Below are 19,499 nucleotides of genomic sequence, written 5' to 3' on the forward strand. Positions count from 1 at the left end.
AACTCTGATGCAATATTTAAAACTGGTTAGCTGACATCTTTACAAAACTCCTTATATAATATAAAAATACTTCACATTAATACTTCACAATTCGTATTTGTTGTTATTGCATCAGTGATATGTAGGGTGTGTGCAAAAGAATTGGTAAATCCATGAGAGAAAATAATTCTCTAGTGCTGACTAAGCAAACAAACAAACAAAAAACCCTTTTATTTTCCCTCTTATTAAATTCTTATTTGTCAAAACATGTGATTTGAGGTGGTGATCATCAAGTGAACATTTGCTCATGAAAAGCATCCAGCTATAGAGACATAATTGCACCATAACATTTTCAAATAGACAGTACTTCCCTAAGTGTATTAAATTAGCTCCTTCTTTCACAAATCATTGATTTTATTGCATTTTTACAATATTTAGTGCATGTCTGAACTTATCTGACCTGTTCTCAATATGGTTCTTGCATCTAACTTCTCAACAAGCTTAAGTGAAAACCCTCTAGACTGCATAATGAAAGCTGTGGACATTAAGAGGCCTTTTACAAACCTCAAGGGAGCTCCCTGCTGCCTTCTTCAAGTTGTGCAAGGCACACCAGATTGACACGCTTGCTGTCTAGCTGGTTATATTACACATGCTAGGGAACCAGTCAACCCTGAAGTCTTGCTTGAGTTGACAGCTTGAATTTGTTGAGGGGTCTGCTGTTACCATGTGTGCTGTTATGGCATATATCAGACAGTGTCTTGGGGAATGAGATGTAAGGCTTTAGAATCCTCCAACAATGCTTTTTGAGAATAATATCATTTCCCAATAAGATATAGGACTGAATAGCAGGGGTTCTTCTTTCTGGGGATCTTCAAAGCAGAGCGCTTGAGTGTATAAGAATTTAACATGTTATAGAAAAATATTTATTGTGTATATTCTTCATTTATGTGATTGTTCATGGCATTCTCAAGTAGTTTGAACAATTATGATGTTCACATTAATACTAAATGTCATAAATAATGAATTCACAGCAAACTGACATGGTCAGGGTTTGTCGCTTTGGACTCTGTGGACTGCTAAATCAATTGAAAACACAATGAAAAATTAATTTGAACTTGACGTGTTTGAACCAGAGTGGCAACACGCTCAAAATATTAAGTCTTTTAAAGCATTTTTTTATTTTTTGTCAATACTGTGCAGACACCCCAATGATTTGAAAGACAATGATGTTAGGATATCATTCAGGCCATGCTTTTAATTCAAATTCAAATATTATCTGACAAAATTATTGTTGCTACAATGTAACAATAGTATAGTACAATCCATGTCACATGCACTTTAAGTTTCAAGGACTGTGTCAGACTTCATGGATTATTAGGCTATTCAATGTTTATGCAGTATTCGTGAATAATTATCTTATAGTTAAATGACCATTTCTGGAATGTGCTTTTTCATAAAACATATGCTGACTTTTATGCTTGAAAGTCAACATGAAACCTTGACCATATTTATATTCTTAATGCATGTTCCTGGTATTATTGTGTGCGTAATACTGTAAGTTGATCCACCTCTGAAACAACTTTCTACAGTATTTTGGCTGACATCATCAATCCTTCTTACTTTTCAACCCCTCCCCTCCAACAACCTGGCTCTATTCTGGGAGGAAACACCCACTTTTTTTTTAGATGAAATTCAAATCCTGTCCTACATTTTGTTTTTCTTTCTAAGTAAACATCCTCTCAGATTGTGTCAGTAAAATGGGCTGTGAAATGCATTTCACTTAGACTTAAAACAGGATTCATTTAAATGAGGACCCAAGTAATTTCCTACCTGTATCTTTTTCCTCTTCCAGTTTATCTCCTAATATCTTGTTTATCTAACAAAACTGCTTCTGAGTTGGTGGACATGAGGAATTACAAAAATGGGCACCCCTTAAATGCACTAACTGTGAATAAATGACTGATGCACAAATGCAAATGACTGATGTATGTCAAATTTTTTTATTTTTTTATTAATACACTTCCCTTGTCTTGTTCCAAACCCCAATGCATTCCTTCTTCCGTGGTATATAACAATTCATTTCCTATTAAAATCATTGTTGGGTTTAGGGTTGGGGTAAGGTGTTAGACCTTATAGTTTAGGTTTGGTTTATGGATTCAGTTTAAGGAAAATCGTAATAACATCATTCATTGGGTCATTTTTTTGTTTTCTCTCCATGGGAGTAAAAGTCGTATGTTTTGATACGAGCAAACTCGTATTATTCTTTTTTATGATTTCACCATCTCATACTACTATTATGACTTGTCATGAGACTGGGTTGGGGATATAGTAGCAGAAGGGCATTGTTTGGAATATTTATAACAAATGTCAGCCATCAGTCATTTTTTATATTTGATTTTGAAAAAGGAAAGAAAGAAAGAAAGAAAAGAACTCAGTCTGAACATGTCACTGGGGAAACAAATGGTTCATACTGTGTGAATAATCCCTAAGGCAATAAATCATTTAGCCACAAGTAATACTGTTAATAATGTTTTCTCTAAATCTTGTTTACTAGTGTTTTTAACATAATGTATGGTGTAGGTGAATGTAGGTTTCTTTGTTTCTGCTCAGTATAGATACTATATGTTTTGAAAATAGAGTTGAAGTCTGTTCCTTGTCAGCCTTTTCAAGAGCCTTTTATAGCAGAGTTACATCATGAAAGCAAGTCCTTCTCAGCTGCTACACCTCAAAGTAGATCAACACATTGTTTTTTTCCATTCGGACATCTCTTGGAAAACATCGCCATTATTGGTAAGTGAAACTGTGCAGTGCAGCTCAGTATAAGAGCTGGTCTTAAGTGCTGTTCTAGGACTGTCTTCCCACCCTACAGTCCTACTTTGGCTGAATTATACAATGAAATCTCACAATGGTTCTGTCTTATCCAGGCCCAGAATAGAGTAGAATTGGACTGGCTTGGCAGGAAAGTAAAACGCACAACTACCTGCATTGCTCAACCCTACTGGCTATTAATTCTTCTGAGTATATTCAAATGTATATACAAATGTTTCTGTTTATATCTGAGTAGACTGATCACATTGTGAATTCGGCAACAGTTGTTCAAAAGTTCTGCAGCTGAAATCGGTCTGTGCTTAACGTAATTCAAATCACTACCACCAGTGGCCGAAGCTGGAAGTGTTTTTGAATGTATGGGCACGTATGAGCTCCAGTTTCTGGGTGAAATATCAACAGACTGGTGCCAAAACAAGTAGAATTTTTTAGTTGTAAAGGATGTAATACAGTCCAAAGGAATGCATATTGTATTGATAATACCACCTAACACAAACCCCAACACTAAATTGAAAAATGTCACTAATATTTGAGTGAAAATGCGACGTCCGTATCGCGCTAACCATAGTTTTTTAAATGCAATTACTTCCTGGTTCCCACGTGACCAGAACACTCTCAGAGGTTGCTCACGTAACGTTACAACAATCAGTAGGGCTAGAGGGAAATTTGTACACATTTGAATTGATGATGTCTGATGGGGATAGCACTTGTCAGTAATTCAGCAATATGGGGTTGATTTCAAGGTACATAAACTTTTGGAAGCAAAATATTGATTTCATGTGTGATCATGTTGATTTGAGTTTAACCTTTTTGCTGGCTGTGTGACATTGTCTGACCATGCTGGTCAACCAGCTTCACCATCTGGGCTTTGCTGGTGAAAACATGGCTATGCTGGTCCACCAGCTAGACCAGCACCAAACCAGCTTAAAACCAGCATGGGAATTGCATGCTGGTTAAGCTGGACTTTTTAGCAGGGCAAGCCCTCATATGTGATTCAACATTGCTATTCAGTTTGGACAATGAAGAGCTTTTAGAGCCATGTTGTATACGTTCCAACAGCGATCCTACAAACATTATTTTGAAATCCTAAACTGTTAGCACTTGAAAAGCGATGGCATCTCAAAAACAGAGATGGCAGTGAAGCATAATGTGGACTCTGGTACTACCTTACTTAAAAACAGCTTCACATCTGCTTGGCCCTCAGGACTCTTCTGTGCTGTCATCACAATACTGAAAACACTTGATAATGAAGTGATTAAACCAGGGGCATCATGCACCAATTTTTTGAAGGAGCACTTGGTTTGACCTGGTTCACTTTGTGCCATAGGCATAAGATATGACCTGAGAAAAAATTGCTATACATGTTAGGCCAGTTTTTGTTTAGTGAGGGAAAGATAAAATGCGAAAGGACAATAATAGAATCTTCTTTTGCGAAACGTTGTGAAGTGTTTCTTTGTGCTTCTTCAGGTTTTCATTTTCAAGCATTTTCATTCTTGGGTAAACTATCGCTTTAATTATTTTCTTAATTTTCTTAGAAATAAACTAATTTATTTCTTTGAAGCTGCATTAAAAAATTCATTGGGCACAAAATCTGCTTGAATATGCATGACGCTTATGCATTTGACTGTTTGAAACTGAATCATGCAAAAGATTGTTCATCAAAACATTTCCACAGCTAAACCTTTAAATAAATGTTTGGCATGTTTTAAAAATGACTGAAATTAAAAACTACTCATTTGATTTTGAGAATTTACTTCCTCACTGTCTTTTCTACGTTTTAGGCTTATGGCAATGTTGGGCCATTTATCATACTGAGACTCGCTATATTTCTGGAAACACGTCTCTGGGCCCGGTCTTTGGCAACCCACTCCATCATAGGTGGACATCACAGTTCTTTTCCCAAGTTCACTTTTCACACGTTTAGAGTAGCACAGGTTTTCAATACTGATCAGTCAGAGCCTCTTTCCTGTTCATTCATCACCCAACCCTGGTTATTTTTTTCAAATCCTTTCCTCTGTTTCTCTCTCTCCCTGGTAAATCGGTGGGACAAAGTGTTGTAGCTGAAGTGTGCTAATAATTCTCTGTGATTGCACAGGGTGCTGCGGAATGGAAGCTGATTCTGTTTGTTATATTTGCTCACCTTTGGCCATGACTTTGATTCCAGTTAATTGAGGAAGATAAATGCTTAAGGACAGATGAGGATTTAATGGATCGCAGTGCACTGGAATTGCATGTTGCTGTGCGAATTGACTTCTTTCTAGCATGAAGATAATACTTATCAGATGGTTTTAGGCTCTAAAGGAAGGCTTTCAATGAAGTCCTGAAAATCACGACACTCAAGACAATTTACACTTTATCAGTGTTACCTTATCACGTGTGAAATGTAGAGATCCTTATGAATCATGTAAAGCACAAATTAATCTGTTTTGCATCATATTTTAACAGATAAAAGTTTGCATTGACATTCTCAGGTTATTACAGTTCTTAAACAAGTTTGCCAGGATACATCAGTCATATCTTAGGCCTTTCCTATTTTTATTATTACATTTATGTGAGGCAGAAGTGACATGAATTGCCAGAGTCCTTATCTAAATAATAAATAATTCCATTCTTACTCCACTATACTTTAGACAGCCAAATATTCTGGGAACTGGAAAGTTGAGGTTCTCTCCACCTTTTATCTTCAAAATGTTTTCCGTTTTATCTGGCAAAGTCTGTTTTTAGCAATAACTTAAGTAAACCAGATTTGACCACAAAGAAGTGGGCCTGCAAGTAATGACTGATTGTAAAATAGTTGTATTGTAATTTTGTCCCATTTCAAGCATTCATGCCATAACTTATGAGAAGGTAACAAAATGATCTTAGGAGTCACCTGTAATTGATGTGTTGCACAAAATCTGCATCTAGCAGTTATCGTAAGCACACGAATATAATGTTAATTAAAATTAGACTGACAAATGAGTAATGAAAATGATAAATAAACCCTTCAAATGTTGCCTCCTTCAATTTAATTGTATTACTCTCTGCTAATGTGTCATGAAGCCCTCCACTAATTATATATTTTGACCCTGAGCAACATTATCTACTTTATCATTACAGCATTAGTCTTTGTTCCATCTGGGGACTGATTCTGGGATTTTTCAAGTCTCATTTTAATATAATGAGTGCGTAATGTTGATTTAAATGTAGATTTCTCTCCATAATGTTTAGAAATTTGCAAACAATTATGAAAATTTTGGACAAGAAGTTTTTAATTTAGCAAATGAAGGGTGCAACTGTGTGTAAAAGTCAATTAGAAGTGAATTATTGGTAATAATGCTTGTTATTAGACTTGCAGTCAGATGCATTACGCAGAGTTTACTGCAAATATGCTCATTTCTTGGGTGTATGCACATGAACCAAACAACCAAGATGTTTTCAAACCAAGCAACTCTTAATGTTACAGTATCTAAAACATGTAAATTGTAAAACGCAATACCTGATCAAAACAATCAACTTGTAAGTTTTGGTTTTAGCCCCTGCTGAGCCATAGAAGGTTTGAATAATGTCACATCTTTACATAAGGTGACACTCGACACTTGAAGAGACCACACTTCAAAAGACACTCTGCATATGAAATACATTTAATAAACAGTTTTACCTTCACCCTCATGAAGGGTAGACCTGTATATTTAGTCAATGTAAAATATTTTAATTATATCTGACATCTATGAGGCAATAAAATGTCATATATTATTGTTTAATTATACATACTGTTTTTAATTTGGCTTGGTTACTGTAAACCATTTGCAGGTTTTAGGTAGATAGAAAAATGAACATTATCTCAATGCCAGAGGTGGACACCTTTGAGAAAAAAAAAAAAAAAAAAACATGGAAAAAAATTTTTTTTTGTCACAGTACAGATACACTACCAAATTATATTCCCAATTTTCATACAGAAAGTGAGGATCTCATTATAACTGGCCCTTTAATACACTATATGGCCAAAAGTTTGTGGACACCCCCTTCTAATTAACGAATTTGGTTACTCCATTAAATCCAGTAAAGAAAAATCTTAATGTTTCTTTATGTAATGGCTTGGGCTTTGTGTGCTTCCACATTTGTGGCAACTGTTTGGGGATAGCCATTTTCTGTTCCAGCATGACAATGCCCCTTGAACAAAGTGAGGTCCATAAAGAAATGGTTTACAGTGTCTGGCATGGAAGAAATTGACTGACCTGCACAAAGCCCAGACCTGAACCCCACTGATCACTTTTGGGGTGAACTGGAACAGCAAATGTAAGTCAGGCCCCATCGACCAACATCAGTTCCTGACCTCACTGATAGCAAATCCCTGCAGCCATGTTACTACATACAGTATAGTGGAAAGCCTTCCCAAAAGAGTGGAAGCTGTTATTACAGCAAAGGGGAAACTGATGCCTAAGGTTTTGAAATCAAATGTTCATCAAGCACATATGGTGTCCACAAACTTTTGGCCATATAGTGTATTACCAATCAAGCTTTAGCTTGAAAAGAAGTTCAACAACCTCTTAATAAACTGCAAAAAATGATTTTCAAGACAAGTATTTTTGTAGTTTTCTTGTAAAATTATCAAAACATTCCTAAATTGTGATTTATAAACTTGTTAAGCAAAATGGCATAAGTTATGTCTTGTTTTAAGAGAAATCTGACAAAATTAAGTGAACTTTAGACTTAAACAAGAAAAAATTATCTGCCAGTGGGGTAAGAAAAATAAACTTGTTTTTCCTTTGAATTAAGTTTATTTTTCTTACCCCACTGGCAAAAGAGTTTTTTTTTTTTTTTTTTCTTGTTTTAAGCATTTATCTTACTAGATTCGGTTAGATTTCTCTCAAAACAAGACTTCAAATCTTAAGGAAGTTGGTCAAGTAAATAAATCCCATTTTAAGAATGTTTCGATAATTTTACTGGAAAACAAGACAAAAATGCTTGTCTTCAAAATCACTTTTTGCAGTGTATATTTAATTTAATTGGCACCTGAAAACGGTGTTATCACCAATGTTTTAAGTTGTGCATGCTAGATATTGCACAAAACTGATGTCTTTCACTTCCCTTCAAAAGATTTACATGTTTACAATACATAACATCTCTCTCAAATTGAAAAAATAGTTTTAATTGACAATACAAAAAAACAAAACTCTGTGCTGTTCTCTGTCTCATAGACTTCTGAATTGTGCACATGCTGTGATAACACTACTGCACCCCTGAGCCTTGGCTAATCACTGAAACCCTTCCCACTGCAATTTCCTATGCCGACGTTGGCTGCTCTTATCCTTTGCCATATTAAGGCAGGGACTGTGCTTGTTACTTTGCAAGTGATGCCAAAATTTCATGAGTTCATTGGGCTGGAACTGGTGAGATGTGATCAGGTGACTGTATTTACAGCTGGAGTAGGACACTCTCCAGTGGTTAAAGAGAAACTCATTTGGTGGTGGCACTGGGTCGATCCGCAGTTTTGCCAGGCAAATACCCACATATACATCCTCGAGGTGAAGGCGACGGATACTCAATGAGGCATTGTATATTTTCTCTGCCATATCTCCCGAGAACACATAGCCTGTCCCAGAGCAAAAGATAGGGTACCTCTCGCTGGAATACAACTCTGGCGGCATGTACCATTTACTATCCTTGTTGCGGTTGGGAGCATAGCCTCTCATTAGGTAGCCTGTAAAGTAATTTTGTCGAGGTGCTGTGTTTGGCTTTAGCAGCTTTTGGATGAGATATTCTGTGTTGACAAACATGTCACTGTCTGTCTTCATGACATAACAGGCGTTAGAGCAATACTGTGCAACCCAGCTCATGCCCATTAGTGTCTTGATGGTAAGGTTGTAATAAGTGTCCATAAAGTCCTGCTGGATGATGTCATGGTACTGCAAGCTCTCCTCCTCAATGGTCCTCTGCAGATACACATCAGGTCTCAAGCCCAGCAGGAAGAGGCGCACAAACCCGTAACCCATGGCCACGCTCTCATTCCCCCAGGTCTGCCTGATGGCATTCCTGGCCTCCACCTGACTTGGCTCTGCGACTATTAGCAAAACCAGGAAGGGATTGCTATTGTTACACTTATAGGGCTCATTGAGCAGCCACTGATAAGGCTGGGCTGCCAGACGCCCTCCCACTCCCATTTCCCTATGCAAGCTCTTGGCGTTACTGCTTGTGTTGTTGTAGCTCACAGAGATCTCCAATCCTACAATCTCCCGGGCAGTGATCTCAGCCTGGTGAGAACTAAAATTGAAGTTAACAGATGGTTTGGGGAGCACATAAGCAGTGTCTTTCCAGAGGCTTCGTAATGAGCTTTGGTTTCCCTTTGCACGCTCCTTGTGGGGGCGCAAACCCCGCATAGTGTAAACCAGGGGGTTGTCTCGCAGCCAACTCCGGCCCTGCAGCAAATCCTGGTGGCAGTAGATGAGGAAAAGGGCGAAGAGTGAGGCCAGCGAGAGAAGGCCTGCTACATGTGTGCGGAAGAGTGTCCGCTTGACATTCCAGGTCATCTTGATGGGACAGCAGTGTCGCCGACGCCACTGCATGATGTAGAGTGGGGCTGCTTAGCAAAGCACGGCGATCACAACCAATCACATCAAACATGTGTTGCAAACAGCCTGAGGGTTATCCGAGTTGGCAGATGGGTGTGTTCCGGGCCCCAGGTGTACCTACGAGGGGGATGATACACCGTTCATGAGAGTTGCAGGAATGCGTTTCTCTGACCGTCCCCAGTGACAGACGGTCATGCTTTGGGGCAGTTCCTGCTTCCTCAAACCGATGCCTCTGTGATCTAAGGAATAGGAGAGAGAAACTATGGATAATACTGGGTAGACATGAATAAGCACAGAGTAACAAAAGATCTTAAATTAGATTAATCAGCTACACTCTCTGCTACCTTTGGCACCAGGCTAATATTAATTCTGGCAAATGGCAATACCTGCTAATTTATTTATTTTCATGCCAAACAAGGTTTATGGCAGCATAAACCTTTCTTACTAAACCACCACCGTGATAATTTTTCAGTCAATTACATTTGCCGTACATGGCAACACTGTGGGGGAGAATGCTAACGGGGTGTCTGCATATCATGAGCTAACCTTTACTGCCCTGTGTGAGAGTTTAAATTGCAGGTTTGCACAACATGGCATTCAGTGAGAACACTGCTCCCTAAGAGGCCCTCTAAGCCACCTCCCTGCCCAGATGCACTCTAACAGCCAGAGAGGGGAAGCATCCGTCAAAATGAATTTTCAGGCTCCAGCAAGCAGTGTTGCAGGATCCGCAGCCAGAAGCAGCATGTGAAAACAGCCCTCACCCCTTATTCACCCTCCACCTTAAACTTATCAACACTGCACCAGAGGGAAAGGCCTCTCTGCCAGCAATTTCCTCTCAACCGCTACTTTCCCACACACTGGGGGTTATTAGATTCCAAAACCTACTCCCAGTAATTGTGATCTAAAAATAGAAGGGGATTATTAAAGAAGAGGTTTTGGCTTTAAAAGTTGTGTTTCTCAGGTTCAGGTTTCTAGCTCAATTAGAGCCCTGCTAAATTTTGTGTGACATAAACCATAAAGTGTACTAATGAGCTTTCCTTCCACCTACTTCCTAAATGTTTGTCTCAGTGAATTGTGCTTAGTTTTGTTGCAACAGCTGGATCAGGGAATGATAACCTTTTCAACCAAATGTGCTCACCCAGCGTGGGCAATTACAATAAGATGGAAAGAGGCTAAGCCTGGCTTTGGTTTAAAGGTTAACACACTTCAGAACAGAGCCAATGAAGTTTTCCTTTGTCATCCATTTGATATCCTGTAATGAGAGCCTCACTGGAGAATGCTGTGTTTTTGTCAAGCATAAATAACTGTTTGGAGGGCCAGGAAAGTAAATAAATATTTATGTATTTGATAACAAATGAGAGGAATTTCTTAAGTCATTGGCCTTCTTTTCAGTTTTCAGCTACACCAGCAATGTTCATTTCTTAAAGTTACAGAAATCGAGAGTGTGATGTGGCCACACCGGTCAGCTATTAGGAGAGCAACATGAGACCATTAGACATCTAATTGGAAACACCTGCCAACAAAGTTAATATAATGGAGATCAGCATATATCTGTTTTTCCCTACAATAAAAAATGCAGGAGCCTCTCAATACTCAGATCCCAATGGCTTTCCCTTTTTTTATGCTACTTAAAAATACTGACTGTTTAATGTCAATCGATCATCTAAATGTGAGCAGCTTATACTGTATGTGCGTACTTTGAGTGAATGTGCTCTGAGAAAGCTTGCATAGTTGAGGTCATGCGAATATTCACCTAAGTGGTAAAATACACTTCAAAATGAAAATGGCCATCTTGGTGGGGTATTAATGTAAACACAGTCATGTATGTGCAAAGTGAACGTAAACAGTGGGACAAAAAAAAAAAAAAAAAGCAGATTTGATTCAAAATTTTGGACTTGAAGTGTCAATACAGCTTAATAGACCCACAGCTGTCTAGTATGTCACTAATATTAACTAAAAAAACAAAAAAAAAAACAATAACAAGAAATGAGAAAACGACTCACTGTTCTTTACTGGACAACTCTAGTAATTAACATTAATGCACAAGTGAAAACCAGTAATTTAAGTAGTTTTATTTTATGACATTCAATTTTTGATTATTTACTTCAATACTTGATATTACTGTTTAAAAAATTAAGCAGTTTTCTTAATTTTTTTATTGCTTTATAGTTATTATTTGTTTTATTGCTTGAAATTGTATCTAAATTTGTATTGAGAATCGCCAAATTGCTTTCATATACAAGCAAAACGGACTGAATTATATTGAAATATCCCCAAAATAATCAGAATCTAATTTAAATCGGAATCGAATCAAGACATTGTGAATTTGTAAATCTGTATCAATGCCCAACTATAAACATTATTAAACATATTTAAGTGTTAAATATTTTTGTGCTATTGCCTTAATTTGAGCAGGCCCCTTTAAACGAGTGAAAAAAAGAAGGGTCTCTCAAGAGTACCATGACCAATCTAATCAAAACCAATGACATTTTTAGGAATGGCACCGATCCGATACCTGCATCGGTATTGGGTCCGATACTGACGTTTTTACTCAGATAGGGTATCGGTCCGACGAGCCCGATCCAAATCCGATACTGCATTTTGGTCATTGACGTTACTGTCAAGCTAAAAGAATGACATAAATAACCTTCAAATCGCCATTAAAGTAGTCCATATAACTTGTGCATTTTATTCAGGCTCTTACAGTCATCCAAAAGCTTTGTGAATTGCAAAAGGCTGCATTTAATATACAGTCAGCATGCACAGCTAAGTAGTCTCTGGCAGCACGCTTTACTGAATGAGCGCCGCTCTGTCGACACACACACACATAAACATGCGCAGAGGCTCGTGATGTGCAATATGTGGTCGCTCCACACAAACTCCATCTCAGATGTAGATGATCAATAGTTCGGTCTGCCTATAACATGCATTGAGAACGGCACCGGACAAGCATTTTAACAGATGTTGAATGAGGAGTGTATTACACTACTGTGAATTAGCCTACAAACAAACACTCAAACACAGACTTTCTGGTGCGCTCAACGCCGGACTTTCAAAATAAAAGTCTTAAAAAATTACAACTAAAATGTATCACTAATGTATAGTAAAATTATTATTATTATTATTATTATATTACTAGAAATGACAATAAAAGTGGATTGCTATACTAATAAAACTAAAATGAAATAAATAAATAAATAACAGAGAGAGAGGGAGATCTGAAACCATTTAAAAGTCCATAAAAAAGTTAAAATGTGTTTTAAAGAGAACTGGCTTCTTTTCTACTGAAGACTTTCACTGGAATTACTGGAATTTTTGCAGCTGCATCCAACAGACTAGTTAACAATAAAGTTTTGCACATACTCTTATGTAATTGTTTTTTTTCCCCCCTAATTTATAATGAAATAATGTATTGTTAGAGGTTTTTGTTTCTTTACACAAAGACTACTCCCAATCAGTTCCACACAGTGAATTATAGATGTTCTAAACTCATTAAGAAAAAAAAACAACACTGGTATCGGATCGGGAACAGTATCGGCCGATACTGATAGTTCAGGTATCGGAATCGGAAGAGAAAAGATGGTATCGTTGCATCCCTATTTAAAATGTAAATAAATGGAAGGCAATAAAAGCAATGTACACAACGAATGCATTCCATATTCAATATATCTGCATATGTGCTGGTGATTCTCCGTGGAGGAGTGATTCATTTGATTGTTTGTACCATCAGTTCTGCATTTACATGCTCACATTCCATCTCTTTGCCAATCATGTTTTTGACACTTTTTTATGTTTTCTAAAACTCTGTGTGCTGTGACCCTTGCTGGGCAACATTTGGACCATGCCCGAAACATAATTGCATCCATTACTCAAATGCCAGGGTGCTTTATAAACCTCATTCAGAAGTTTTCAAATGCTGCTTTGAAAGGTGAGTTTAATGAATCACATATTGTGCAGATGAAGCACAAAGCATTTTATTCTCAAAGCATCTGTCATCTATAACTTGGATCCAGATGAATACCATCTCCACACTTCTGTTTTAACAGAAGATTGTGGCCAAATTAAACACTCACACATAAATAATGGAGAAATAAAACTGCACATGAAACTTAATGGAATATGCCAACATCCATATTGGCCCTTGCATAGTTTAGCAGGTTGTTTCGATTGTTTTTATGTCATATGGCTTATGTGACATTTCATCTCCCATGAGAGCAAATAGGTTTGTTGCTTCAAGCATCATTCTGTCACAATCTGTTGACATTAGGCATTCCTGCTGAACAATAGTACAGTCATTTTAAATGAACTGCAACATATTTTATGTATTTACATTGTATAAATGCCCCTCTCGTACAACATTAGACTTGAATCAAGTCTTTCATACCAGCTATCTAGCCTACTAAGCTTGCTTGTTATTGTAATTTTTCTCAGGTTTTTATTACCTGAGCAACTGGAAGAAAATACAATAAAAGCTTTGTGTAAAGCAGAGAGGGCTATGTCCAACCTGATCCTTTTCACTATAACCACAGCTTAAAAGTGCTTCTAAGCAGAGTAGTGATCTGTGGGTGGTGGTCAGCTTGCAAAAGTCCATTTCACTTGACAGCTATGGTGCTTCAATACCTCAACACTCACGGCACAACCAAATCTGGGCCATGTTACCAGAAATTCATCGAATGGTAGTAGTCACTTTTTCTGCAGAATTTATTCCCCTCCCAGCTAGGGCTGGATTACATATAGAACACTCACAATATAATCGCAATGATTTTGCTGACGATATACAATTTAGCCATATCGTGAATATCGCAATGATTTTAATGTGCTTCTTATTTGACCATTAAGTTTCATAAAGAGTGCTTCAGTAGACTAATCCTTTGGGGCTGCACAATTAAACAAAATAACAATAACAATAGCCATGTTTTTTAAAATGTAACATTTTTGATTGTAAAACTGCAAAAGACTGTGATTAAAGACAGATAAACATGGTCTGTGTGCACTTCAGAAGAACAGGTAACGCACTGTTGTGTGCCACACTGGGCTCGTGTTTTTAGTGCTTTTAGTGAAGTTCAAAATGTAATCCTCTAATTCTCCAAATAATTATGATAATTCAGTATTAGATTATATTAATAAACTTGACTGGGTCCCCAGTAATAATTTAGCATTATGCATTATTCAACTAAGTTCAAGTAAGTATTCAAGTACTTGTTCATTCACCAAAAATGTTTTAGTAAAAATACATGAAGGTACAAATTGCTTTATATTAAGCTATATTAAGCATATTCTGAATAACTGGATATGAAATATAAATACAAAAGTGCATTTCAATGATAAGTTCCCATTCTCCTTTGTGCTTGTTTACTGAAAAACTGTGTGGAAACATGCCTTTATAATTACTAAATAGATTTGTATTCAATGCCTTTAAACAATTGAATGTACTTGGCTTAAAAATTAATAAATAAATGAGCCATTTCAGAGCAAATACATAATTATCAAGATATATATTGAATATCGTCAATAGGCTGAAAAATATCGAGACATAATTTTTGTAGCCATATCTCCCAGCCTTACTCCCAGCTAAACTACTAATAAATAAAACACCCTCCCTTTAAATATCTAAGGGTTTAGTGGGTGAATTGTGGAATATGGCCATGTATTTTACATCTGTGTTGTGCTCTGCAAAAAGTAATTGTGCTGTTGTTGTTACCTTAAAGCTGAAGTGTGTAACTTTTTGGTGTTAAAATACCTTCTCCTATCCTAAGTTCATATGCAGAGATAACTGTAATTAAGCCATTTAGAGGTTATATTTCTCGATATCTGTAAACACTCTCTGTGGTGCTATAAAAATGTCTCTTTTTCAGAGACCCGTCCAGCCCGACACAAGAAAATTGGGACAGGAATATCTGTGAAGAAAGGGGACGTATTCGAAAGGCTATTTAAAAACAATGTTTATTTTTGCAATACCATTCGGTGGCTCAGAAATTACACACTTCAGTTTTAAAGAGCTATTCTGATCTGACCTTAAAAATAATTACTTTCGTTGGTGTAACCTAATGTATATTAGGATTGATTTTGTCATTAAAAAATGTTTTTGTCCTGAATAAAACCAGTTATCACATAAAGTACATTTTTAAGTTATCTGACAAAACATTTCTAACAATTTAAGTTAAGACTCCTTGTGTAAACAGCAGGATCAGAAATTGAGGGAGGCTTAGGGCAAAAACTGACCCTTTGTACAGACTGTGATAACATGTTTTCGCCTTATTTAGCAGCATACATCTAGAAAACGTTTTACATTTGCAATTTTTAAATAATTTAGTGTAAATTTATAACACAGCAAGAAAGTCCTAGGTTTGAGTCCTGGCTCAACTGGGCCTTTCTGTGTGGAGTTTGCATGTTCTCCCCGTGTTCACGATGGTTTCCTCCAGGTGCTCTGGTTTTCCAAAAAACATGCAGGTTAAGTAAATTGTAGACTCTAAATTGCCCCGTAGGTATGAGTGAGAGTCCCCCAACCACTCGCGGTTGCGTCAGGAAAGGCATCCGGCATAAAACCTGTGCCAAGTCAAATATGTGGATCACGGATGGTCCGCTGTGGCGACCCCTAACAGGAGCAGCCGAAAGAAGAAGATACTTTGTTTTACAGTATATTACCCTGGAGACCACAGATGCGATGAGGTTTCTAAAGGGGGTTGCACACCGGATGCATCTGACGGACAACCTGGCGTGTTCTAAAATTCGAAACAACGGTTTTCAATGAAGGTACGCACACCAGGTACGACTCCGGAGGCTGCTCAAATTTCTGCCACGCCACGGAGCGCAACTCGCATGTTTTCCTCTTAATTCGACCCAAATCATTATCAAAGGACATCGATTATTTACTTCAGTGTAATTCATTCTTGAACAAGGGAAAAACCTTGGTAACTTTTGTGTGTACTGTCTGCAACCTGAACCGCATCGGCGTGCCCTGTGTTTGATACCAGTCCTAGCCGTGACGTGGTGCTTTTCGTCCGGTGTGCGGCCGCCTTAATGCAGCTGCTGAGAGAGTGACCCATCGCTCTCTGTTATTTTCTTCATTAGGAGAGTTGTAATGTAATAGTGCCATTTTTAAAAAAAAAAAATGTTTTATGTTGGAGCAAACGGTTTAGAAAAATTACATTTGCCGTAGTCTCCCATTCACTGCTATTGAAGTTTACCCAGCAATTGTTTACTTCCGTGCTCCAAAACCTGGATATGTGAAAAGGGCCTGTTCCATTAAACGTGACAGAAATTAGTCCAAAATTTAAATGGGGTAATGCACTGATAATGCCCCCCGGTAATGAATTCCTTTATTTTTTTATTTGTACATCTGATGTACTGTAGTTCTTAATAATCTGCGTTTTACATATTATCACATAAAATAGTTGATGTTGATTTAATTTATATATTGAATATATTGGATAAGAGGCAATAAATTCTCAATTTAATTCAGATGGAGAACTATGTAAATTAATTGATTGAATTTAAGTATTTGAAATGAAAGGATGACACACAGTATATTTATATTGGGTATTTATATACTGCATATTTATATACGGAATATATACAGTATATAACGGTATATTTATATACGGTATATATACAGTATATTACGGTATATTTATATACGGTACATATACAATATATAACGGTATATTTATATACGGTATGTATACAGTATATAACGGTATATTTATATACGGTATATATACAGTATATTACAGTATATTTATATACGGTACATATACAATATATAACGGTATATTTATATACGGCATGTATATTATTTTCATAAAAGATGCACCTGAAAATCAAATTCCAGGGGGCAATTACTGCCTCTAAATGGAAAAGTTAATTTCTGACACTGGTAGACATTCTTCACGCACTGTCTTCAGGTCTTAGATGTAGTCATAGTACATGCAGTGTTGACACACAACTTGACAGAAATTAACTACCTAGTAATCTTGACAGATCAGTCAGAATGTGTTCTTGTTTTCTTCTTCAATATGCACTACGCAGTTCATAATGAATAGTTCTGCATTTACAGGACAGACAGCGACGTGAAATAAGAAGAAGAAGTAGAAGAAGAAGAAGAAGAAAAAAACAAACAAACATTATATTCTAATATATCTACATTATGAGACCTACCTCACTCTATGGCAGAGTGGATAGAGGCGCGCTCCTTCCGTCGACCCGCACCGCGCGCCATCATTTCCTCCAGCACTACCAAGAAAACAACAACCACAAACCACTTCTTCACTTCACCTCCGTGTTACTCACGAGAACTTAAGCCCGTTTCTTCTTTTTCCATTTTGAATTCCTTGGGCAAACCCCCTCCTTCCTTCTGTCAGGAGCTACTGTAGTCTGACACTCTGAACATAACCCGTTTTCCTTGTCTGAACCGGTGCGTTAAATGTCTGTGGTACTGTCACTCGGTCCCCTACTTTCACTACCTCACCAGCAACTGTGTTTCTGTGCCTGTGTTTCCCCGCAAATATAAACAACAGCAGGAGGCGGGAAAAGAGAATTTTGAAAAACAACGAACTTCAGCGGTCTCAACGGTCCGTTTCATCACATTCAACGGCGCGCGGTGGTATGTCCAGCGAAGTAACGGAAAAAACAGCGGGAGGGGGAGGAAGAGAGTCGCGAATAACTGTAACAACAGGCCCTTCTGAGGCTGGTCTAAAGCAACACGACCTGAAATGCAGTATAAAGACGCGAAAGCTCTTATGCGAAATGATATGTGGGGTGGGCTAGTGGGAGGGTTAACCGGCTGTTGAAATTATGCCCCCCATCTGACGCCGCTCCTCTGACTGACTGACTGCCCCTTCAATTCCCACGTGATCCATTTCGTATCACTCCCACTCCTCCCAAAGCTCGCTCTCTCTCTCTCTCTCTCTCTCTCTCTCTCTCTCTCTCTCTCTCTCTCAAGATTCAAATAGCTTTATTGGCGTGGTAAAAGAAAAGCTTTACATTCCCAAATCATAGTAACATTAAATACACATACACATTTACACACATATGCATGCAGTAAAGAAAACGATGCAAAAATACAATAAAATAAAGGAATAGTAAAAAGTGTAAATAAAAGCGATTTGTTATGCTATGTTTTCCATTTTATGCATGTGGGGTTTCTCCATGTAGGTATGAAATTATGTCCGTGTGATGTATCCGATTAAAGCCTTTGTGATGTGAAATGGGGAAAATTTTTCCCCCTAATTTGTGCATAACTAGGGCATGTTGTTCAAAAGTGCAGTTCTATTTCCAGTTCATTTTGTGTGCAGTGGGGGCACAGCCTGTCTTCTTTTGGTAACCAGGTCTGTCTGTGTCTGCCCCTCTCTGTGGCGAGGTTATGTTCACTGAGTCAGTACATAGTAAGGACTTTTCTTAGTTTTGGTTCGGTTACTGTGCTCAGGTATTCTGCCAGTTTATATCCAGTTTGCTTCACTGAGCTGTTGCTTCTGTCCAATGTTTTAGATATTTTTTCTTTTTGTTTTATTAATCATTTGATTTGGTCTAGCTGGGGTTTGTTCTGGGGTTTAGCTGTACATGTTTTAGATTGTAAAGTCAACTCTAAGACCAACTGGCTAAGGGGGTTTCTCTCTGAGGTCAGCTTTTTGTATCTTAGTGCTTTGTGTATCACTATGTTTTAGGTGGGCATGGAATTTAATGGCTCTTTTTTATTTTAATTATTAGTGGGTACAGTCCTCTGCTTTGCATGCATTATTAAATGTTTTTCGTTGTACTCGCAGTATATTTTTGCAGAATTTTGCCTGCAGGGTCTCTATTGGGTGTTTGTCCTATTTGGTGAACTCTTGGTTTGTTAGTGGGCCCCAGACTTCACATCTATAGAGTGCAATGGGTTCTATAACTGACTGAATTATTTTTAGCCAGATTCTGATTGGGTTGACAATTTTGGTATTTTTCTTAATAGTGTAAAAAGCTCTTCGTGCCTTGTCTCTCAGGTTGTTCACAGCCTTGTTGAAGTTTCCTGTGGTGCTGATGTTTATTCCAATGAGTGTGTTTGAAGTTCATGTTGTCTAATTTGAAGTTATGGTGTTGCTCTTGGTGACTGGGTCTATATCAGAATATCATTATTTTTGTCTTTTTGGGCCCATGTTTGGCAGATATTGT

The 19,499-nt window shown here is 37.6% G+C and overlaps 1 protein-coding gene across 1 annotated transcript; it reads right to left on the bottom strand.

The window, feature by feature from the left end:
• Positions 1 to 6,412: 6,412 nt before the first annotated feature.
• On the bottom strand, positions 6,413 to 18,182 carry LOC127438633 (beta-1,3-galactosyltransferase 2-like). The gene is made up of 2 exons (XM_051694335.1): positions 17,514 to 18,182; positions 6,413 to 9,595 (listed from the first exon to the last, which is right to left on the bottom strand). Exon 2 carries the CDS (start codon positions 9,348 to 9,350, stop codon positions 8,043 to 8,045), a length of 1,308 nt encoding a protein of 435 aa, XP_051550295.1. The 5' UTR covers positions 9,351 to 9,595; positions 17,514 to 18,182; the 3' UTR covers positions 6,413 to 8,042.
• Between the last annotated feature and the right edge of the window lie 1,317 nt (positions 18,183 to 19,499).

Source organism: Myxocyprinus asiaticus, chromosome 50, assembly GCF_019703515.2.
Source record: "Myxocyprinus asiaticus isolate MX2 ecotype Aquarium Trade chromosome 50, UBuf_Myxa_2, whole genome shotgun sequence".
Taxonomy (NCBI): Eukaryota; Metazoa; Chordata; class Actinopteri; order Cypriniformes; family Catostomidae; genus Myxocyprinus; species Myxocyprinus asiaticus.

Bases quoted from the DNA above. Each gene is read 5' to 3' on its own strand.
- LOC127438633 (XM_051694335.1), bottom strand. From the start codon at position 9,350: ATGCAGTGGCGTCGGCGACACTGCTGTCCCATCAAGATGACCTGGAAT.